At 44.7% G+C, this 21,943-nt stretch overlaps 3 protein-coding genes across 12 annotated transcripts in view; 2 read left to right on the top strand and 1 right to left on the bottom strand.

Moving 5' to 3' along the window:
- The first annotated feature begins 1,902 nt into the window (after positions 1-1,902).
- LOC132468800 (BTB/POZ domain-containing protein KCTD1-like) lies at positions 1,903-8,493 on the top strand. Of its 3 annotated transcripts, XM_060066602.1 has the most exons (6): positions 1,903-3,646; positions 4,332-4,513; positions 4,776-4,920; positions 5,337-5,642; positions 6,275-6,420; positions 6,644-6,730. In XM_060066602.1, the coding sequence occupies exons 1-5, from the start codon at positions 2,027-2,029 to the stop codon at positions 6,410-6,412; spliced, it is 2,391 nt and encodes a 796-aa protein (XP_059922585.1). In that variant the 5' UTR covers positions 1,903-2,026; the 3' UTR covers positions 6,413-6,420; positions 6,644-6,730. The 3 variants fall into 3 exon arrangements, with proteins under 3 accessions (XP_059922585.1, XP_059922584.1, XP_059922586.1); XM_060066601.1 differs by lacking the exon at positions 6,275-6,420 and having other exon boundaries at positions 6,644-8,493; XM_060066603.1 differs by lacking the exon at positions 6,275-6,420 and having other exon boundaries at positions 3,509-3,646; positions 4,337-4,513; positions 6,644-8,493.
- Positions 8,494-8,677: 184 nt separating this feature from the next.
- Positions 8,678-21,943, bottom strand: part of LOC132468802 (transcription initiation factor TFIID subunit 4B-like) — a 14,976-nt gene continuing 1,710 nt past the window's right edge. For 2 of the 8 annotated variants that reach the window (XM_060066607.1, XM_060066610.1), the window contains 15 exons: positions 17,081-17,572; positions 16,731-16,873; positions 16,412-16,528; positions 15,535-15,669; positions 15,153-15,275; positions 14,669-14,758; positions 13,939-14,118; positions 13,438-13,570; positions 13,115-13,193; positions 12,414-12,583; positions 11,925-12,055; positions 11,607-11,732; positions 10,896-10,952; positions 9,785-9,892; positions 8,678-9,450 (listed from right to left, as the gene is read on the bottom strand). In XM_060066607.1, coding sequence (XP_059922590.1) covers positions 9,331-9,450; positions 9,785-9,892; positions 10,896-10,952; positions 11,607-11,732; positions 11,925-12,055; positions 12,414-12,583; positions 13,115-13,193; positions 13,438-13,570; positions 13,939-14,118; positions 14,669-14,758; positions 15,153-15,275; positions 15,535-15,669; positions 16,412-16,528; positions 16,731-16,873; positions 17,081-17,546 — 2,178 coding nt within the window. In that variant the 5' untranslated portion in view covers positions 17,547-17,572 and the 3' untranslated portion in view covers positions 8,678-9,330. Of the gene's footprint in view, positions 9,451-9,784; positions 9,893-10,895; positions 10,953-11,606; positions 11,733-11,924; positions 12,056-12,413; positions 12,584-13,114; positions 13,194-13,437; positions 13,571-13,938; positions 14,119-14,668; positions 14,759-15,152; positions 15,276-15,534; positions 15,670-16,411; positions 16,529-16,730; positions 16,874-17,080; positions 17,573-17,776; positions 18,453-21,943 lie in introns of those variants that run through there. The other 6 variants (XM_060066605.1, XM_060066604.1, XM_060066608.1 and 3 more) reach the window with 6 other exon arrangements.
- b4galt6 (UDP-Gal:betaGlcNAc beta 1,4- galactosyltransferase, polypeptide 6) overlaps positions 20,417-21,943 on the top strand; it is a 13,138-nt gene continuing 11,611 nt past the window's right edge. Inside the window, exon 1 of the mRNA XM_060066617.1 lies at positions 20,417-21,146. Within this exon, the coding sequence (XP_059922600.1) occupies positions 21,032-21,146 (115 nt within the window). The 5' untranslated portion in view covers positions 20,417-21,031. The remainder of the gene's footprint in view (positions 21,147-21,943) is intronic.

Raw genomic sequence — 21,943 nt, 5'->3', positions numbered from 1 at the left:
TAATAATAATAGATTCAATTTATATAGCGCTTTTCTCACACTCAAAGCGCTTTACATAGGGACACAACAATAGATAAACAAGAAAAAAATTAGAGTTGATGGGGCTAGGGTTGGTGAGTGATCTAGGGGTAGGCAGAGGAGAAGAGATGAGTCTTGAGGCGGGACTGGAAGATGGTGAGGGACTCCGAGTCACAAATATGTTGGGGGAGGGAGTTCCAGAGCCTGGGAGCTGCCCTGGAGAAGGCTCTGTCACCAAGGCTGTGGAGTTTTGATGTGTTTGTTGGAGAGGAGACCGGCTGAGGAGGATCTGAGAGCCCGAGGGGGTTGGTAGAGGGAGAGAAGGTCAAAGAGATATGGGGGGGCCAAATGGTGGAGGGCTTTGTAGGTGAGGACCAGGAGTTTGTAGTGGGTCCGGTGTGAGATGGGGAGCCAGTGGAGATTCTTGAGGACTGGGGTGATGTGGTGCCACGCAGCTTTAGTGTGAGTGAGGAGACGGGCTGCTGCATTCTGGACCAGTTGGAGTCTGTTGATGGAAGTGGTGGAGATGCCGGCGAGGAGTGAAAAAATAAAAGTGAAAAAAGAGCACAGGAAAACTATTTTATCAGTCGTTATCAGAGAAGCGGCGAACCAACAACGCCAGCGTCCTCTCTGGTAGCCATAGATCTGTTCCTATCATGCGATCCGAATGTACTGTATATATGGCATTTACAAAAGCGGCAAGCGTACGTTCGTATGTCTCTCGCACACACCTGAAACATCTGGACCAGCGGCGACATTTTTATGTATTTGATTTTAATGAAAGCCCAGCAGGGGAGAGCTTTTCTCTGCCTGCTCCTTCAATCATGTAAGATGGACAGCACAGCAACGTCAGTTTCTCGTCCGGTCTCTATATATGCCCCCTCCTCCGCCGCAAACCAGACGTATTTGGATGAGAGTGCGCAGCCAAGACTGTTGGGAGAGAGAGACAGTGCTGTTTGCGATAATGTACAGAACGCCGGTCATTATCGGGAAAATAAGCGATCAGCAGAGAAATAGTCCCCCAAAGACGTTGACGTCGCTTAGCCACCGGACACGCTGAGGTTGATAAGTTACCGGACTACTTGCAGAGTGATAAGAAAGACGTGAATCAGGCAAAAAGATGACACTGCACGCATCACTCATTTTCGTTTCCCCATTTATGTTTTAAAAATTTCAATTTGAATAGCTGTAATGCATGATTACATGCAATTGACAGACATTGTTGATCTTGGCCGGTATCAGTTTATTATGTTACGTTATGTTTATGAATGGCAGTGGCATGGCCACCCTACTCACTGTACCTTGCACATGTTTAAAATAAAAACATGAATGCATGAACCTGTTTATTATTTGAATATCTTAGCATTGAATGCAAAGTAACAAGGTACATTTATACATGGCACTATAGGACCAGTTTAATATAAAACACAATTTTATACAATATATAAGTAGAGGGTCCCCGCTACATCAGTTCGGGGGTCCTTGGCCTGGAAAACGTTGAAGACCGCTCGGGAATTGAATACGAATGGAGGCTTTCAACATCTGACTCTATTGGGAATGTAAAATGAGATGATATTTGGATGCTATTAATTACTCTATCAGATAAGTATAATATATATCATCCTATGTCATATAAAATGTAAGCCATGATCGATGTGCATTCAGTGGCGTTGTCGTTTTAAATATATATTAAAGGCAGCTTATTATAAACACTTTCAATCTTTGGTTTTTGCAATTTGCAATCAGAATATATCAAATCAATGTGCTCAGCATCAATTGTGAATTGTCGTTATGATGACGTCTGGTCCAATATGCAGTCTGGTACTGCAGCTTTTCTTTAGAGGGAGGAGAATGAATCCCCTCTCTCTCTCTCTCTCTCTCTTCCCTGCACCTTAAAAAAAAGCGCTTGCTGAGCTGAAGGTCACTTAACACTAAAGCGTTCAGCTCTGCGGTCCAATACGGCGCATGCGCCGTTGCCCGAGGACCGCTTTGCAGACCAGACTGCAATATGGCGAGAATGCCTGGCAGGGCAGTCCACTCAGAGTACACGCAGTGGAAGTCAGAGCCAGAGAACATGAGCGTCCGGGAGAAAAGCGGCAGAGCAGGTGATGAGGTGGAGGAGGAGGAGGAGGAGGAGGAGGAGGAGGAGGAGGAGGAGGGGGAGGGAGAGGAGGACATCCGAGTGGTCCGGATCACCGGAGACGAGGAGGAGGAAGATGCCGAGCTAGAGTGGGAGTCTGAGTCGCTGGCGGACCCCAGGGGTTCATATGCTGCAGATCGGGAAGTGGTCGTTGTGCGGAGTATAGACCGGTGCCGTGGCGGGCTGGCGGGAGTCGAGGGGGCGGAACCGTGTAGCAGGACCCCTGAGCTCGAGTCTGAGACAGACAAGGAGTCCCCTCGTTCGGACCGGAACAGGCTGAGCGAGAACACGCGCTTGGCCACCCGGTACGCGGTCCGGATCTTCAGGGAGTATCTAAGCGACAAAGCGCAAAGTCCCGACTTCGAAACTCTGGGAAAGGAGGCACTGTGCGCTGTGCTGCGCTCCTTTTACGCAGAGGCGCGCTCCAAAAGCGGCCAGCTGTACAGCAAGTCCTCTCTCATCAGCATCCGCAGCTCGCTGAACCGCTACCTGAACGAGCCGCCGTACTGCCGCACTTTGGACCTCACCAAGGACCCCGAGTTGCGCGGTGCCAACTTGACCCTGGCGGCTGTCATACGCAAACTGGAGGAGCAGGGCGCCGGACCAGTGGTCCAGAAGCAGGCCATCACCCGCTGCGACCTCCGCACCCTGTACACCTGCAGCAACTTTGACGGCCAGACGCCCTTCGGACTGCTGAACAAAGTGTGGTTCGAGACCTGCATGTACTTCTGCACCAGGGGGAGAGAAAACCAGCGCGAGTTGGAGGAGGACTCGTTTGGCTTGGCTGTGGACGACGACGGTAGGAAGTTCGTCTACTTTAAAGCCTTCGGGCCTTACCACAAGTCCCGCTCCGCGTCCTGGGCTAAGAAGCGCCCCGAGTCGGACGAGGACACGCTGCCGCGGATGTACGAGACCGGAACCGAGTTCTGCCCCTACGCCAGCTTCGTGAGGTATGTCTCCAGACGGAATCCCCTCTGCCGTGCTTTTTTCCAGCGCCCCCGGGACCACTGCTGCCCCGGTGACGCGACGTGGTACGAGAACAAAGCCATCGGTAAGAACCTGCTGGGGACGAGGATGCAGATGCTGTCGCGCGCCGCGAAGCTTTCAAAGACCTACACCAATCACTGCATCGGCGCCGTCTCCATAGCGACGCTCAACAGCATCGTGGGCGTCGGGTCCGAGGTTGCCGCGTTCTTCGTCTCCACCGAGGCGATCCGCGGCGTCGGGCAGTCCCAGATCCAGCTGGTCATCCCGTACCTCCGGCAGGTGGCCGACTCTGTGGATCTCCGGTCGATAAGGGCCCTGAAGAGGGTCCTGACGCGGCGTCCCGCTGAGGATATCGAAGCCCCCCTCTCCAAGAAACTCTGCGACGGCTTGGAAGAGTCCCGCGGGAACTTGAATGAGGAGACCACCGGTGTGTCAGAGAGACTTTTAAACGTTTCCGTTGGTGACGAACAGACGACCACCCTGACCACGGTCCCGTCACAGGTAACTTATGCCTGCTGAAGCTGGCCGATACAATGTAGAGCCAAGGCAATTTATATACATTGCTTAACAATAGTTGTACATAACTTTCAAGGTTCATCCTAAATGTAGGTAAAGTAACATTTGAATCGGCTAATCCGCACGCCAAACACACAGACGTATCACATCAACAGCAATATATCAAACATGGAAGTTCACAATGAGCAGCTCAGGAGCGGTTGGTGTTTGGTGCCCCATGCTCAAGGACACGCGGACAGTTGCCAGACAATATTCTCCGACCCCTTTTTTACAAAGATATGTAAATGGGTGCTGTATTTCACACGACTTTTTGTGGAATTCCTAATTGTGTGTGTTATGAACACACACACACACACACACACACACACACACACACACACACACACACACACACACACACACACACACACACACACACAGACACACACACACACACACACACACACACACACACACACACACACACACACACACACACACACACAAAGACTTTATCAGCACGATGCACGTCAGTCTTAAGTATTTATTGAGGTTGGGAGGCTTGGGAGGGTAAGGCCACAGGCAGTTTGCAACATTGAAAATCACTGACGAGGAGGCAATGAAGTATTCTAACCTTAACGAATGACTTTAGAATGAGCCAGCCATGGTTGTGTTACTTTGTCTGTCCCAGGACAGGCGGGGCACGAGCACCATCAGCAGTATGAGCTCCGCCTCCCCTGCACCTCCACCCCCCTCGGCTGGCATCCCCACCGTGGCCCGGCTCACCAAATCAAACGCACCCGTCCATATTGATGTTGGGGGCCACATGTACACCAGCAGCTTGGCAACGCTCACTAAGTTCCCAAACTCACGGTGAGTGAGGTTCAAGTCTGAAAACTGCTATGGCCCTTCACTGCTATGACGAGACAAGACAAGATAAATGAACGACACAAGTAATCTGGTAGTCTCTCTCTCTCTCTCTCTCTCTCTCTCTCTCTCTCTCTCTCTCTCTCTCTCTCTCTCTCTCTCTCTCTCTCTCTCTCTCTCTCTCTCTCTCTCTCTCTCTCTCTCTCTCTCTCTCTCTCTCTCTCTCTCTCTCTCTCTCTCTCTCTCTCTCTCTCTCTCTCTCTCTCAGTATCGGTCGTCTGTTCGACGGGACAGAGCCCATCGTGCTGGATAGCCTGAAGCAGCACTACTTCATTGATCGTGATGGTCTCATGTTCCGCTACGTACTCAACTTCTTGCGGACCTCAAAGCTCCTCATACCAGATAACTTCAGTGTGAGTGTCTCTTTTCATTGTGTGGGTAGTAGTAGAGTCTGTGTATACGCTGGAGTCTCCTGCTGGGACCTGGTGCTAGCTATGCGTTTCACAGAAAGATTGAGGTAACAAATACACTATTTCAAATTTTGTCAACCCACATAAGACAGCTACAGATTTACGTGTATTTATAGACATTTAAAGACACCCACAGAACTTCAAAACAGTATATATTGTGACCGCACAGAATGTAACAGTAAAGAGTTTTAGGTCAATGATTCCTGTTTCATTGCTCGGATTTGAAAAAGCTGACTGTTCTAAATTCTGACGAGGGACATATAGTTAAGAAGTGTGTGTGTGTGTGTGTGTGTGTGTGTGTGTGTGTGTGTGTGTGTGTGTGTGTGTGTGTGTGTGTGCGTGTGCGTGTGTGTGTGCAGGAGTACTGCGCGCTGTACGAGGAGGCCCAGTTCTTCCAGCTGGAGCCCCTGCAGGCGGAGCTGCGGCGCTGGAGGAGCGAGCGGCGGTCCGAGGCCCTCGATGGACACGCGTGCAGCCGGTGCGTCGTGGTCCACGTGGCCCCTGAGGCGGGGGACCGGGTCTCCCTGAGCGCCGACCGCAGCGTCGTCCGCGAGGTGTTCCCTGAGCTGCAGGACGCTGTGCGGGTCTCCGGCTCTGGGGAGCAACCTACCACGCACGCCGTCCGCTTCCCGCTGCCCGCGCACTGCCGCCTCCACTCTGTACAGGTAAGCTACGCTAACATGCTATATCGGCGCTACTGTGCTGTACTTGGTATATAGCTGCAAATAAAACACCATTCGATTGTTTGTTCTGTCTTGTTTTGTTCATGGATGTTGACAAAACCTATGCATCAAAATATATAATAATTTATTAATACATGAATGTGATTGCCAAACTAATTTAAAAGGTGACACATTATAGCACCAGGTGTGAGTGTGATGAGCCGTTACAAGCCGTTTTGAAAATCTGCCTCTTCAGACATCACAAGTGGGCGTGTCCACCTACCGTAGATTGGACACGCCCACTTGTAATGTCAGAAGAGGCAGATTTTCAAAGCGGCTTGTAACGGCTCATCACACTCACACCTGGTGGTATGTCAGGTAGCCTCAATAATGAAATCGGTGCATGAGGAACTTTTTTCCCAAAGACAACGCTTGTCTTTGATAACACACCCACAACCTCCGTCATCGCATCAATTACTATTCATAACGCATAACATATAAAGATTGCCCTCTATTATATGCGTAAGAAATTAGGCTGCCCGTTCCCTTCAAGTTCCACCCATCCCGCCTGTGGCTCTTTGGCTACCTCTCTGACCTACTTCTCGCTGCCTTCTTCCTGTCTCGTTTACCGACAGTCCCCGCGGCTTCCTGGTTCTTTGTCTCTGGATAATTATGCGTCTCAGAAAGGGACTGCGAGACGAGAGAGAGGACGAATGGGAAGGAGAAGAGAACACATTCTTAGGATGCTGCAGAGAGGGGACTTGGAGAGTTGAACTGAATGGTTAACATTTTAACCTTTATTCAACTAGGACAATGTAATAAAAAAAAATGACGTGACATAACAATCCAAAATATCGTTCTTAATTAGCGATAAAGCTGAGTGGGGGGAAATAACAAATACCCTAATTGAACCATGTTACTACCAAGTTATAGAGTGAGATATAATAATAATATCAAAACAGTTATTTTGGCACACGTTTTGACGTTTCCGGCGTGATCCCCAGGTGCTGGAGCGGTTGCAGCAGAAGGGCTTCCAGATAGCGGCGGCGTGCGGCGGGGGGGCTGACGCGTCGCAGTTCAGAGAGTATGTTCTGCTCAGAGGCAAAGGAAGAGGCGACCCACAGCCCGTCAAACAGGAGCCACTGGAATGAGTGGTTGTTTAACCACGGAGACCAGAGAACTCTATGGCTTCCGATCAGAAATCCTCTCTTCCTAATTATTTCCAACCCTGTAAAAATCAAGCAATGGACATTGGCCGACCCAATTATAATATTAATGTTTTGTCCCGACTCTTTGAGTTCACGATCTGTCAAATTACAGAAGCAATGTTTCATATAAGGGCACATTTAATTTTCTTACATAAAACATTTCAACAAATTGGGGGGGAGGTGGCGTGGATTTTGCTCCAAAAATTATTGTTATTCCTAAATTAAGTTCAAACAAGAGGGCCTTGCCATGGTTTTATATAGGACACATTTGTCACCAGGGATTTAAAGTAAGGACGGGTTGTTATGAAACCACTCTCATTATAATAGCAGCTGATGTAGAAGAGACTTAACTGCTAGCTTCTGGTTCTGCTGCAACTAAGCCATAATGATGACATCCACTTCACTTGGCAAATAGTATTTTTATACCGCAAACAAAAATGCATAGTTGGATTGTATTTGGGATTGGTGTTACAAAGGTATTTCATAGGGGTTGGTTACTCTCAAAGCACATCCTTAGAATTGTTATTATTCTATTTTCCCCAAATGTGGATGAATTAATATTTAATTGACGTTTCAGGGAGTAGATTATTCACAATTAAATAGGACTGCAAAGCTAAAAGAGCAAATCAATAAATACTTTGAGTAAGCTCCCCTCTATGTTGCACCAGGTAAAAAATGAATTGCTGCTTTTGTTTAATGGTCTATTCATAGTGGTTTCATTTCCTTTATATAAGTTATGTATTTTACGATAATGCAAAGTAATGGTGCATGTTGTGAGACCAACACAGAATCACAAATGATTGTAGCATATCATTATTGAATAATGCTTAACCTCATATATTTTGTTGATGAGGATGGAAACAGATTTTTGCTAGGTCATGATTATTTTAGCATTTTGAAAAATAGACATGTTCCAAGAGATGGTGCCCAGGTTTTTTTTACCCTGGGTTAATATGCATCATTCCAGTTCATCAATGGAAGAAGCCCCAATGAGTTTATGAAATACACATAAGGAGCCAAGCTCATTAGCTAGTAGGCAGCTTCCATAGCAAAAATGGACAACACCTTGATTGAAGCATTTGCAATTAATTAACAAAGATACTCTCAACAAGTCACATTTTAAGAATATTGTCAATAATTGTGCTTTCCGTTTTTTTTTGTATAAAAGTGAAACTGCACCGTTTTTTTTGTATAAAAGTGAAACTGCACACACGGCCTGATTTTCAGGTTTCGCCAGGTGGTATATTTTTTCTCTTCAAACTTCAGCACCTCAGCTGCTGTTCTGAACCCATAAGTCATGCATGCTTTAAATTAGGATTCAAACTGAATATTGTCACTCAAGCTCTTAAAACCTCTAGAAATAATACTGTTAAATAAGTGGAGGAAACTGGATATTCATGTGGACCACAAGCCAATCAGTTGACTGAAATCCCACCAACCCCACAGTTGGTTTTTCTCCCAGATTAAAACTGCAGGATTACTCTCAATGAGAATGAATGAGGCATGACTGGTTAAGAAAGTTTTCATTATTCAACGACTGTAATGTTTTTCAATATTCAACCGACTGTATTTTTTGCCACGGAAATTTGTAAGACTACTATTATAATACAAACCATTTTTACATTTAGTGCATTTTTAGTGCACATCATAAAGAATGATGTGCATCCACCCTGCTTTATTGAATCAAAGTGAATGTCGAACCCTATTAGGCAAATAACTTCAGATCTGGCCTGAATTTGTAAAAAATACATTGAACAAATGTGTTTTGACCATCTTTCAGTTTTTAGAAATACGTTTCAGCAAAATAAGCTTGCGTCTGTCTGCCAAGACATAAACCTTATTGCTTTTCCCATGCCCTCAGTTCATCAGAGCAAATGGGAACATAAACATATGTAGAAGTCATTCATATAAATAAAGCTAAAGTGCTATTGTACTTTAGCCGTATCCAAGCATTTGCTAGAAACAGGGTATTTTGGTCATCGAACGAACCCAGCGAAGTATTCTCAATTCAAATTGACTCCAGCATTTAGCCCCATAAGCCATTTTGAAGACACAAATGATCCGATTTTTTATCCCATAGTGATGCCTATGCTTAAGAGTAGTTTGTGAGATCAGTTACGTTTGTACATGTTTAGTTCCTGTTAAAGGCCTCAGGCCTTCCCCCCACACCAGACACACAGTTCCTCTTTTCTTTTCTTTTTTTAATGGAGGTGCAGGTTAATATCTCCTCTAACTCAATAATAACTACCACATGTCAATCAACAGACAAGGCCATCATCCAAACATAAATCAACGCCTTCTTTTGGCACAATAAATACAGTTAAACACAAAGGGTATTTTTTTGTCATAGAACAAAATTTGAAATAAATAAATAGTTAATATATAAATAAATATTGCAGTGCACACTGCAAAGAACAGATACATGAAAGTAAAAAAAGTGGACAACCAAACTTCTGAAAAAGTAACTAAAGTTACAGAAGGGATTATCTCATAAGAGCCTTGTACAGGGTCAGGGAGTGTCGCATTCGGCGATCTTCCTCCATGACCAACAGCAAGTCCCTCATGGTCACCCTCGTCACCACACTCTTGGCCAATACTGACACCTGAGAGAGAGACAGGACCAGTGTGTGGAAAGGAGAGCAAGAGGAGCCAGCATTGAAATGCCCCAATGAATGCACATGTAACTAAAGTAAGTGACTAAGGCCGTTGTGAAAGTTGTGAAAACCTACTCAGGAGCATTGCCTGGTACTTTACTATTGTATAGTTTATTGCAGATTATTCAATTTAGGCATTATTTCATGATAGATAGATAGATAACAAGTTCCTTTGTTACAACGGAATTTCCCCTCGGGGTGATTAATAAGGTTGTTATCTGGTACAGAAAGACACTATTTTTTTTACAAATATTCTAAATATATATAATGTATAATTATGTACCACACTTCCTGTAGAGTCCAGGGGCCTCCTCTTGCGGGGCCCGATGGCAGCCAGGGCTGTGAGGTTAGCCTCTCTGTGCTGCAGCAGAGCCTGCTCGGCCTGCTGCATCTGTTGAGGGAGGCAGACACAAGTCAACCATGACAAAACACGCGGAAGCTGAGTGCTTAAAGGGTGCTAAACCTGGAGATTGGTTCAGTGTATCGGGGCTTAGAGGCGCTGTCCCAACCCCAAGAAACCATTTCTTGCCATAGAGCGCAACAGTGTGGTTCCGGAAATAAAACTCCCATTCATTTTCTCCATAGGAGGTTTTGATTATTAGCCATAATGTTGTAACCGTCCAGGGTATACTTACATCGAGCTGTTTGTTGTAATGTGAAACGATGATCCCTAATGAATGGGGGTACATCGATATTAAAACAAATGGCTTTTGGTAGCAGATGTTTAACGAAAGAAAAAGCTTTGGGTACCATGTTCTACCAAGGAAGAGTAGAGAGATTAACGGTGGATCACTTCGATAATGCTGATCTACGGGTAATCTATGTTTACTATGAGCAAAAAATTTACCATTCAGGCTAGACAAAATCACAAATACGTTAACCATACCTTGTAACAGTGTTACAAAATGTGGAGTGGGTTCAGAATAGTTCATGCAGCCCTGAAGTATGCCGTGGAGGCTACATATTCAATGCTTATCTGGTAACAGTCCGGGAGTGTGTGAAACGCCCTTTCTCATAGAGCGGTATCGTGAGAGAATGAGTCTATTTCTTAGCCCTTATCGTAAATCGTTGTTACAAGCGGAGGCTTGGGAGCAGACCGGCTCGTCCTGGGTAGTCACAGGGGTTGTTGTCATAAAATAAACACATATTGAAGCCCATGAGAATAGCGTGGGGAGAATGACATCTCATTTTCGTGAACGCTCTTTTTCTCCCGTTCTAAAGAATAAACCGTGCCATACTGAAAGAATACAACTCAGCGTTGTTTTTATCTGATTGGTCGAGTTAATCTCACTAATTGGCGTGTAGGGGACACTCTATACCCCATTGGCCACTGGACTCGTCATAGCGTGTCCCAGAATGACGGTTCTTAAGCGTCTTCAGGACCCAAAACAAACCTCTTTGGCCCTCTGCCGCAGTTGCTGCTGCTCTGGATCCTCACAGTTGGAGCGCCGCTGAAAGACCAAAAGGAACAGGAGCCCGTGAACATCAGACAGGTCGGATCGAACGAGGCGTCAGTCGTAGAGTGAGGGAGTGGGCCCTCACTGAACCAGGGCCTTGAGGCCACCAGATGAACAGCTCCAGAGGACATCCGAATGCCGTGACTACCTTGTCATTGGTTTGTGTGCACGTTAGGAGGAGCAATGACCAAATCATTTCAATTCAATTCAAAGTGTTTATTGTCATATGCATAAATGAGACGTTCTCAGTTGTGCAATGAAATTCTTCCTTTGTTTCCACAGACTGAATGCCAAGATTTTTTTTACAAGATAGATAGAAATAATACATTTTTTGTATTTGGGTCACCATACGCATTTTATTTTATTTTGTCTTGTTTTTTAAACGACTTATGATGACTATATGCTCTGTAAGGTGACCTTGGGTGTCTTGAAAGGCGCCTCTAAATTAAATGTATTATTATATTATACTTAAAATGAATGGCATCAAATAAAAGGCACTATTTTCAGTGTGTTAAAGTGAAAAAAAAGAAAAGAAAAAAGTTAATCCAGGTAATCATGTTTGTGAAGAGTATCCTATTAATGAAAATTAGCAAAGGCCAAAAAGAGATGAAGTCGGGCGGCCAGTTTTGATGAAATCTGTGAACTGACCCGAGCCAGACGCAGCAGAGTCTCCCTCAGCTCCTCTTCCTGTCGTCGCCTCTTTAAAACCTCCACTTGTTCCAGGAAGTGGAGCTGAGCACGGACGTCCGTCACCTGTGTATGGCGTTGATCCTCCTGCACACACACACACACACACACACACACACACACACACACACACACACACACACACACACACACACACACACACACACACACACACACACACACACACACACACACACACACACACACACACACACACACGTGTGTGTGTAACGTGATTGGTCCCTGGGCGGCTGTGTGTGTCTAGTCAAAGCACCGCACCTTAACTGAATTCTTGCGGTGCTCTGCCACCAAGGAGAGCTTCTCAAGCAGGTCCCGCAGGAACTCCTGAGTGGCGTTGGACACCAGAGTGACCGCCTCCGGCCTGGCCTCGCTCACCCCCAGGGATTCTCCTGGACAGGACAACGTAGCACCTAATCCATTTAGACTGGAGCGAGCTTGAAATGGATGCTCCTGCATACTGAAACTTTAGATACAGATAGTAACTAGAGGCAGGAGGCACTACACTGTGTATTTAGAAACTATGTTCAAATTGACCAAACTCACACATCGTACGGAAAGATTGTTGAATGAAATATTGCTGCCTATTAGAATTGCTACCCCCATTGCAACAAGTGTGAACAGGGAACCAGAACATTCAAGTAATGAACCCTTACACCAATAAGAATGAACCGTTGACAGCAGGCTGGGATTCCTGCCGACGATAGAGGACCATGCTGTCCACAGCCAACGGGTTTGGGAGAGGTGTACCTGTGCGGAGGATGCGGGCGTGCAGTGCCCCGGTGTACAGGAAGGGCGTGTCCTGGCAGGAGCGCACCACGGAGCCAATCACGATGCCGCCTCCGGCAAGGATCCTCACGCTCTCCTCCTTCAGGTTGACCCCGGCCATGGAGGCCACGTCATTGATGTCGTCGTCTTCCCTGGAGGAGCAGAGAGAGCTTCTGTACGTTGGCTTACATTGTGTAGGTTTGGACGGTTAGTGAACGACTGAGATTCTGTATCAAGATTAGGGATGCACCGATACCAGTACTCGATGCTGTGCTCATATACTCGTAAAACCTCTTAGACACAACCACCCGACACAACTTTACGCAATGTAATGCTGAAGACCCAAATGTTTCTATTATTTTATCTTTTTACATGGTAATTGCTCCTACACGAACATCAACATAGCAATCGAAGGGGTTTATCACCGTTAGTGAAATGAGTCCCCAAATGAGAGAAAAACAAGGGGCACACACGGTCTGTGTGGACCTGTGGAGCTCTGGTTGACTGCGGCGGCTCAGACAAAGTTTAGCTTTTCGGAAAATACTTGTTCACCGATACGATGTGGGTAGATGGTGAAGTTCTGTCTGAGCAGCTATTTATTTTAACCCTTTTATACGGTGGAATCGGTGCATCCCAAATCAAAACATTGTAAAAAACCCAGGATTGATGATTTCATGCATTACTTGTAAGAAGTTTCCTTGAAAGCATATTTAGAGGTGGGTTGTTGTTGTGGAACTGAAGGCCTTTTAAAAGAAAAAGCGCCTGGGAAGACAAACAAGAAGACAGCAGAAAATAGTAAACCAGGTTTATTATTACTATAACATTTTCTGGCTGATATCGGTTTTTTTATGAGAGCTTTGAATTGGCATGAAAATGAAATCCCCCCTAAAATAGTGAATGAATTAATATATCTACATCTATTTATTTGTATTAAAATTATGAAAGAGAAAGAGGGTGTGTGAACGTTCAAAACAAATAATAGTACAAACAGTTTCTGTCCAGCTACCTTGATGTTGTCCTGACAGAACAACCACGCCTCTTTGTGTGGTCCTACTGCCCTCAGATGAACCCGTTCTCAGCAAGGTGCTGGGGCCGGTGGCTGTAGGTCCAGCTGGAACTCCTCCGGTGGGATATTTGTTCTGAATCAATACAATTAAAACGCTGCATCACGTTCTGGTGATGTGCTCGTCCATGGCACCAAACATTATCTATTGCCACGGATCTGAAATATTCGAGATTGTACTTTGTCAGTTCGTTCCATATGCATGTATGCAAGTCATTATGTCCAATGGGGTAGGCAGTTATTGAGATTATAACAGCTTTTAAACTCAAAGAGACACAATTCCAGCCAGCAAAAGAGAAAGCTCATAAAAAACTTGAACACTTTAAAAAACACTCCATTGATGCATGCATCTATATTGTGGAACAAATAAAATGCACTATTGTTATATTGTGGTGGATCATTACATTACGGTCAGCTAAAAAAAGAAAATGGTGTAAAGTTTACCAGGACGACATGTTTCAGGGTGGGCCTGATTCCTGTGAGGGTACCAGATGGCTTTGGAGCGGCTGAGGGAGGAGCCAGAGGGGGCTTGGAGGGGGTGGCTAGCTGTGGCTTGGGCTGGCCCGCCTGCTGGATGAAGTGCTGGGGGTCTGCGGTCAGGTGACGGACTGCCGGGAGACTTTTCTGGGGAACCCTTTATAAATTTAGTATCGAACACCACATCAAACAAATACAGGCCTGCATTCCGCAAGTTGACTTTGTGGAAAAAATAAGAAAAAAATAGCAGTTGGCTTGACATGGACCCACGGATTGTTTTCGAACATGGATGAGTGATGCAACTTGTGAGGGTACTTTGTTTAACCAGAGAGGTCCATGATTACAATGGAAAACTTTCTGTATTTTTTTTTGTTCCTGCTTTGGTGAGGCATGAGGCCTCCGCCCAGCTGCTTTGTTTTCTTGTTCTGGGTATGCCCTTCCTTAAGGTGACATTCAAGTTATTGTTCCAATAGAATGATCACTTCATGAGATACGGAGAACTACATGCACCAGTCAAACCGTTTCACTCCAACGATGTCTAACGATCCAACGATGAATTCAATCATTGCCTATAATCGTTGTCACTTCAGACCACGGTTCTCTCTATATATTCTAAACAGGCCCATTTGTATGAGAGTACATCCAGAGGCGGTCCAGCAACACAAGTTAGTAGCTAGGGGAAAGCATGGGAGATAACCTTGAGGAAAGGCACCAGGTATGGCTGGGGAGTAGACTTCAGCTGCACATACAGCTTATTTGTGAACTCCTCGGGTTCAAGGCTTCCATCCTGTTTGGAGACAAGTTGCACAAAATGTTCAAACCAGCTGCATTTGGGAACAATTAAATCCAATGCATTCAGTCGATATCTACTCTTTATCAAATGCTGCAATATCAAAAAATACGATTTTGTACCAAACAAACACTTAACTTCAGTCACCTTTTCTTGAACGAATAGTTATTTTCTAAGAGGTTTGAGAGTTTATGCTCACAATAGCTTGAATAGCGCTTTTATTTTATTAACAAAAAGACTAAACAAACATTCCGCAGATCGTGTTTGATAGTCGTGTGCAGCGAACTCGCGAACAACGCAATAATATTTGCTTCAGATACGTGCATCATGTTTGGTTTATCTTCAACATATATCCATAGATATAAAACCAAGACAGAAGAGAACCACTCACGAGCAGGGAGCGCACAAGGGCCTTGACGTTGGTGGCCATGTCAGGGGACTGGCTGCCGCTGGACGCAAGCTTAATCAGAGTCACCAGGAAGTTCTTGCACTTTTTCACATTCTCCAGAGTCTCCTGTAATGGAGGAGAGGAAAATTCAATGAGTATTCGGGTAAATGAATAACATTTCTAATGTTGAGACAATTCTCATCTTGAGACGAAGTGTGGTGCTACTTCCACACAGTCGTGTATTTAAAATAAAATAATACACAAAATACATACATTTTATACTAAACATCTGACAGTGCAGCATCCATGCCCAAACTAGGCCATGGTTGGTGTCTGCACCCAGACTCCAGTGGCCGCTGATTACAGCAGGAGAGCGGTTTCCCACCTGTGTAATGGTGAACATTGGCTGGTTGCTGCTGGGGGCTTGTTTGATCCCTGCCTGGCTGCGAGGCTGAGCACCCTGACCGATCACAGTGTTGAGTGTCTGGACTACCACCGGTTTGGGAGCTTCCCTGTTCAGCTAGAAATAAAGAAATCCAAATACAATACATTACTTTAATATTAATGTATTGATCCCAACTAATGATCACAACATCTGTTGTAGAAAACAAATAGCTTCAATCTCTAATAATTCATTGAATTTATATAGCGCTTTTATTTTTTTCTGGAAACTCAAAGCGCTTACAGTGAAGGGGGGGACCTCACAAACCACCACCAGTGTGTAGCATCCACTTGGGTGATGCACGGCAGACAATCAGCGCCAGAACGCCCACCACACACCAGCTCGAGGTGGAGAGTGAGGGAATTAATGAATAAGCCAATTATACAGGGGGATGATTAGGGGGGCAGATTGAATGAGCCTGGTTGGGCAGTTTTAGCCAGGATCTCTTTGTGAATTAAGTGCAATTGTGCTACAAACACTGACTGTATGACATAGGATACAAATTAAGCACTTCACATTATTTTTTACAATATTAAACAGTGACAGTAAGACTAATGCTTGTTTATATTTTATATTTATGTCGATTGCAAATAATAATAATAAAAAAAAATATTTAACACTCCAATGTAGTGCGTGGACCGTTTGACTTGTTTATTACACTTTTTTTATTGAACCATAACAGTGACACAATAATCATTGTGTCACTGTACTGGACAGCTCACTTTGATAAAAATCAAACCACATGGACAGGGGCCACAACACAAATTTGACTGACAGTAAAGTGCACATTAACTTCATTCGTAAGCGTGAATTATTTTACCACAGTTGTCTTCATCATGCCTGCTACGGCTGCTGATGTTGAGGTTCCGGCGGTCGGCGGTGCTGAAACTCTGATCACCATAAGCTTATCAGGCTTTTTAGCTTGTGCTGTCGTGACCTGGTTGGACATCAACATAGGCTCCAGAATGTTTATGAAAATATAAATGCAGTCGTAACACCAATGTTATGTTGGTGTAATGTATACATTCTTTGCATCTTGCTGCCTGTTGCATTAAGTTTTTATACAATTCCTCTTCCATGTTTTGGATCAACAAATGTGGTTCAGTGTCCAAAAGTGAAAGAAAGAGAAAGAGAAATACCATTGGTGATGGTAATCTGGAGGCTGGTAATCTTGGTGCTGGGACACTGATGGCCTTCTGCGCCTGCTGGCCCTGAGCCTGGGCCAGTGTCTGCCGTGATACCAACATGAGCTGACCGCTGTCGCTACGGATCAGCACCATGCCTGGTCCCAAGCCAAAGTCATGAGCAAACATAGAACTCACATTTCCTTCATAGATTAGAACCTACATTCACCTCTGTCAAAAAGTTGTAGTGTTAAAACATTAAAGTCAACAAAAACAGACAGAAGCGTGAATGTGGCATGAATACAAGTGTGACACAGAATCATCACCATATACCGTTTGAATAGGTGCAGACTATTATTCCTCACCTGGTGGGATCTGAAAATTGGCTGGAAGCTGCGTGGAGGATGTCTGTGGTGGACGGGGAGCTAGAGGTTGGGGAACTGTTGCCTTTGGAACAGCCATCACCACTATCCTTCCAGGGGCAGGAGTCTTAATACTTACAGCAGTTGCAGAGGATGGTCTGGTCAAATGCAAAGGCTGCCCAGTTGCACATAACCCTGGGGTTGGCACTTTAGCTACCACCAGTACTGACGAGGAGGATGCCTGTGGGACAACACTAACCAACCTTTGACCTGTGCTGCCGACAATGCTGTGGCGAACAGGTGTGGGTCGTGCAGTCGTAAATACGGCAGGTTGGTGGACGCTCGTTTGTCCGGTGGTGCAGATCTGGATACGGACGGCGTCACTTGCTGCTGCCGCCGCCGATGCAGCCACAACTCTTTGGGTTTGGTCATCCTGAACTTTAGCTTCCTCTGAAGTCTCGGTCGACATTGTTGTTGTTAATCTATATGGTAGACCTAGATAACAGAGAGATCGATATAAGTATGGTAAAAGCCACTAAGGCGGACCAAACCTGACTCACCTGAAGTAAAACAAAATGCTAACTAATGTACTATGGTACATTTAACCTGTAAAACATGGATAGCATTCTACTCCTGACGTGTGCTACTGACAATCTTCGCTATGTTCACTTTAGGATGTATCATCAGCTATAGGCGTACTTAATCAGTTGACGTGAATAAGATAATTGGTTGGTCCCCTACATTGCCTGAGTGAATTAAATTAGTTATCAGCTACCTAAATTAATCTGGAGTGAATTTATGGTGATGTTTGCTATTTACGTTCAACTTGAATCGGGCCGTTGGCAGTCTTTGGGGACTGGGGAGCCCAGCCATCAATGCGCCACCAGGTGTGGTTAATTAAGCCGGCAGACTGAACGCTGTGGCTACCACTGGTATTACAGCAGTGTTTAAAAAAAAACAGTTTAATATAGCATGCGTGTCTGTCTACCACTGGTGTAACAACATTCTTCCCCCTGCTAAATTAGTTAACCTTTGCCTACTGTAATTACTATTTTGTAATTCATTATCAAGACATTTTAAGACATTATGATTTAATTCAAGAAGTAAATGGACCCTCTGGAGGCTATTGGTCATAAACATCTAGAAGGTTGTCCTTGTATTTAAAGTAAAAGAACGATTTTGTCTTCACACTAGAGACATCATTAGCATTGTAAAATGGGAAGATTGGTGTAGCGATCAAATGTACATCCGGCCTGAATCTGTTTGTGTGTATGTGTGACAGCAGAGGTTGAGTGGATGAGAAGGAAAGGAAAGAGGTTATGTTGTCAACAGAGCCACCAAAAGGGTGCAGAGTCAGCATCAGCAAAATTCTGAGAACCTGAGATCTCTACGCTAACACATTGTAGTTTATGTAAACAGTTGGTTGGCTGACAGCTGATCTCTGGAACCAGCTGGGCTGTACTGTCAGGAGGGGTATCTCTAGTAGTGCTGAAGGATCCGGGAAGACAAAAAAATTCACTCTCTGCTTGCCTTTTGGTTCTCCTGTGTCCCCTGGACCCAAGGAAAGAAGCAGTTGAGCCTTGGGCGTCCAGAATGAGATCAGGGGCCCTCAGGAAAAGCAAGGCTTCCGCTTCAAATGTGAAGAACATGTTTATACTTCTTCTATAACTTGATTTTAATGGTCTAGTTATCTTATTCCAAATGTGTACAATTACCCTAGAATAGTTTGGGTTGTTTTGGGTGGGCAACTGGGAGAGAAGTGATCAAAATAATTATTTGGAGATCCCCAAAAGCCAGATAGCAATTCGAAATGGGTTGTGTTATTAAAAGGTAAGCGTAAGTGAGGTTGAATGGCCACGAGAGGGAGCCGTTTATTCACCTGGAGAAGCAGCTGAGAAAAGATGCGCTTCAGTGAGAAATTAACAACGATCACGATCAAAGACAGGGTGCTGGTCTAGGATTTGGTCATAGCCAATCTGGGCCCTTAATGGGGTTGGAGGCCCCGGTCTAGGTAGAATAAACTTTTCCTCCTATAAAAGCATGCCGCTATCACATTATCCATTAGATGATAAAGCAACACAATACATATCTAACAATTGAAATCTAGGAGCCTGTACTTATAGAAACATTTGACAATTAATTAATGAATTGAGCTAGATTTAAATCTGGATTTTGTTTTTTTGTTTAAATCTTTGTTTTTCTAATTTATGTAATAGCACTTAATGTGCTAAAATATTGAATCATGTGGTGAAGTAATTTCAAGAAATGTTTTGTTGATATGGAAGGCCTTGCCCCTCGTCATAAAGATATACATTTGTAGTCTTTTTGTAGTCACAGTGTTTAAATGTGGTCGATAGTGTGTAGGTGTGGGCGAGAGTGTTTAAATGTGGTCGATGGTGTTTGGATGTGGTCGATAGTGTTTAAATGTGGTCGATAGGGTTTACATGTTTAAATGTGGTCGATAGTGTTTATATATGGTCGATAGGGTTTACATGTGGTCGATAGGGTTTACATGTGGTCCATAGTGTTTAAATGTGGTCCATAGTGTTTAAATGTGGGCGATAGTGTTTAAATGTGGGCGATAGTGTTTAAATGTGGTCGATAGGGTTTACGTGTGGTCCATAGTGTTTAAATCTGGGTGATAGTGTTTAAATGTGGGCGATAGTGTTTACATGTGGTCGATAGGGTTTACATGTGGTCCATAGTGTTTAAATATGGTCGATAGTGTTTAAATGTGGTCGATAGTGTTTACATGTGGTCGATATTGTTTAAATGTGATCGACAGTGTTTAAATATGGTCGATAGTGTTTAAATATGTTATTTTCCCTCACTCTCCACCTCATCCCTAACTCTCCACCTCAAGCTGGTGTGTAGTGAGCGTTCTGGCACCGATTGGCTGCCGTGCATCACCCAAGTGGGTGCTACATATTGGTGGTGGTTAGTGAGGTCCCCCCTTCACTTTAGGCGTCTTTGAGTGTTATTAATTATTATTATTCTTCATGTTTAACCTGTTTTCCTTTTATTCCTAGTCTGTTTTATAGTTTTGAATGATGACTATATGCTCTGTAAGGTGACCTTGGGTGTCTTGAAAGGCGCCTCTAAATTAAATGTATTATTATTATTATTATTATATGATGGTCCTTTAGAAACCCCATTTAATAGGCGTGCATTTTGCATTAAAGTGTGCTTAGCTAAAACATGTGCCACTGTGCCTGTTGGGACAAGGGTCTTTACTTTTGCTTTTGTTTTCAATTAACTGCAGCGATTCTTGCAACCTACAACCAAACCCCGTTTATTTTACACTCCCAAAAAAAGGGGTTGCCTTGGTGACGAATTCGATGGACGGGGTCAACACCCACCGGAAACCGTTTCAGCACCAGTAGAAACGGAAAAGGGGAGAACAACCAGCATATATGATTTTCTTTTCGTTCTCCGCCGTGCACAAATGTCTATTTTCGGCCACCGTTCCCTAAAACGAGTTTGGAGGCAACCGGTTGCCAGAAGTAGGTGTGTTGAAGCCGCTCCGGCCGAGAGGAGACTTGTGTGGGAGGAGGCACACAGTCTCTCCCCATGATAAACCGTCATTACCGGCGATTGAACCAGCCATGGACTGCTGCCATGAGTATTCTTGAACAGTATTAGCAAGCTGTTTGTCCGTCTTGCTACGGGTGCAATATGCCCAATCGACGATGGTATTTGAGGTTTGTCAGCACCTGATGATACGGGCCTGCTTTTCTCCATCGGGACATTTTCTGGCAGGAGGAAACCCGCTAGGTGATAACCTGACGAGCTAACACCGCAAGCTTTAGGCTTCCCTCCACTGCACCTCTGGGCTATGACGACGGATTAAACCTGCCCATGAGCGCAGCAGGCACCGTACAACATCAGAACATTTGAACCCGAAGGTGTTGTATGGGATTCCTCTCGGCGGCGGAGAAGCGGGCCTGAGCCAACATGGTGACCTGGAGGCGGCTGCTGCGAGTGTCCAACCGCTCGTTTTTGGCCTTCATTTTCTTCTTCTCAATGTTCACTACCTGCCTGTACTTCATCTATGCGGCACCGGGCATAGGTGAGTTCATCTGAGTCTTAAGTGAGCAATTAGCTTAAGCGGGTTAAACGTATCTCTGACCGCGATTACGTGTGGATTATCTCCTAGCGGCATGCCGTTAAAGATGCTCCAGCCGGTGTCAGATCTAATGCTAACACCGGCGGCTAATGTAGCTAGGTGCAAGCTAACCTGAAGCTGGTCTACCTCTGGTGTTTAGGTCTCTTCCTGTTCAGCATTTGTATTGGGAGGGGAATAAGGTACTGTATGTATCATTTAGGTGGTCTATAAATAGGACACTCAGGTTTACAACACACAACATGCCCCATGGTGTAAACTACCATTCCAATCCAAATGCATGGGCATGTACCATAAGCCATCATTAGGTTAACGTTACTCCTACTAACCGTATTATTGATCATGCATAATCGTTTTGAAAGCACATTTTGAATGATGACACGTTATTCCAATGACACATTGAAACACGCAAATAACACATTCATATACAAGTGTTTATCTGCAGCGGATGTGCTGACAAGAGGCAATTTTGGACAATAGTTTGACGACATTGACAGGTAGTGGTGTAACGTTTGGTCTACCCTTCGTTGAAATAACGTTTGACTTTGAACAGTTTAATATGGTTTAATATATAAGCTGCTAGTGCAATTTGATTAGTTGTACCCTTACTCTTTGACCAACATGGATTTCCTGGTTTTTTTTAAAACTTTTTTTTAATATGCAAAGTTGCCAAAGACAACAGAAATGTGACGTACATTCTCTGCCCAAGTAAGGAATTGCGAGGAAAAGTCCCATTCCCTCCC

This window comes from Gadus macrocephalus, chromosome 12, assembly GCF_031168955.1.
Source record: "Gadus macrocephalus chromosome 12, ASM3116895v1".
NCBI lineage: Eukaryota > Metazoa > Chordata > Actinopteri > Gadiformes > Gadidae > Gadus > Gadus macrocephalus.
The sequence above is the reverse complement of the archived record's forward strand: the minus strand, read 5'-3'. Positions and strand labels throughout refer to the sequence as shown.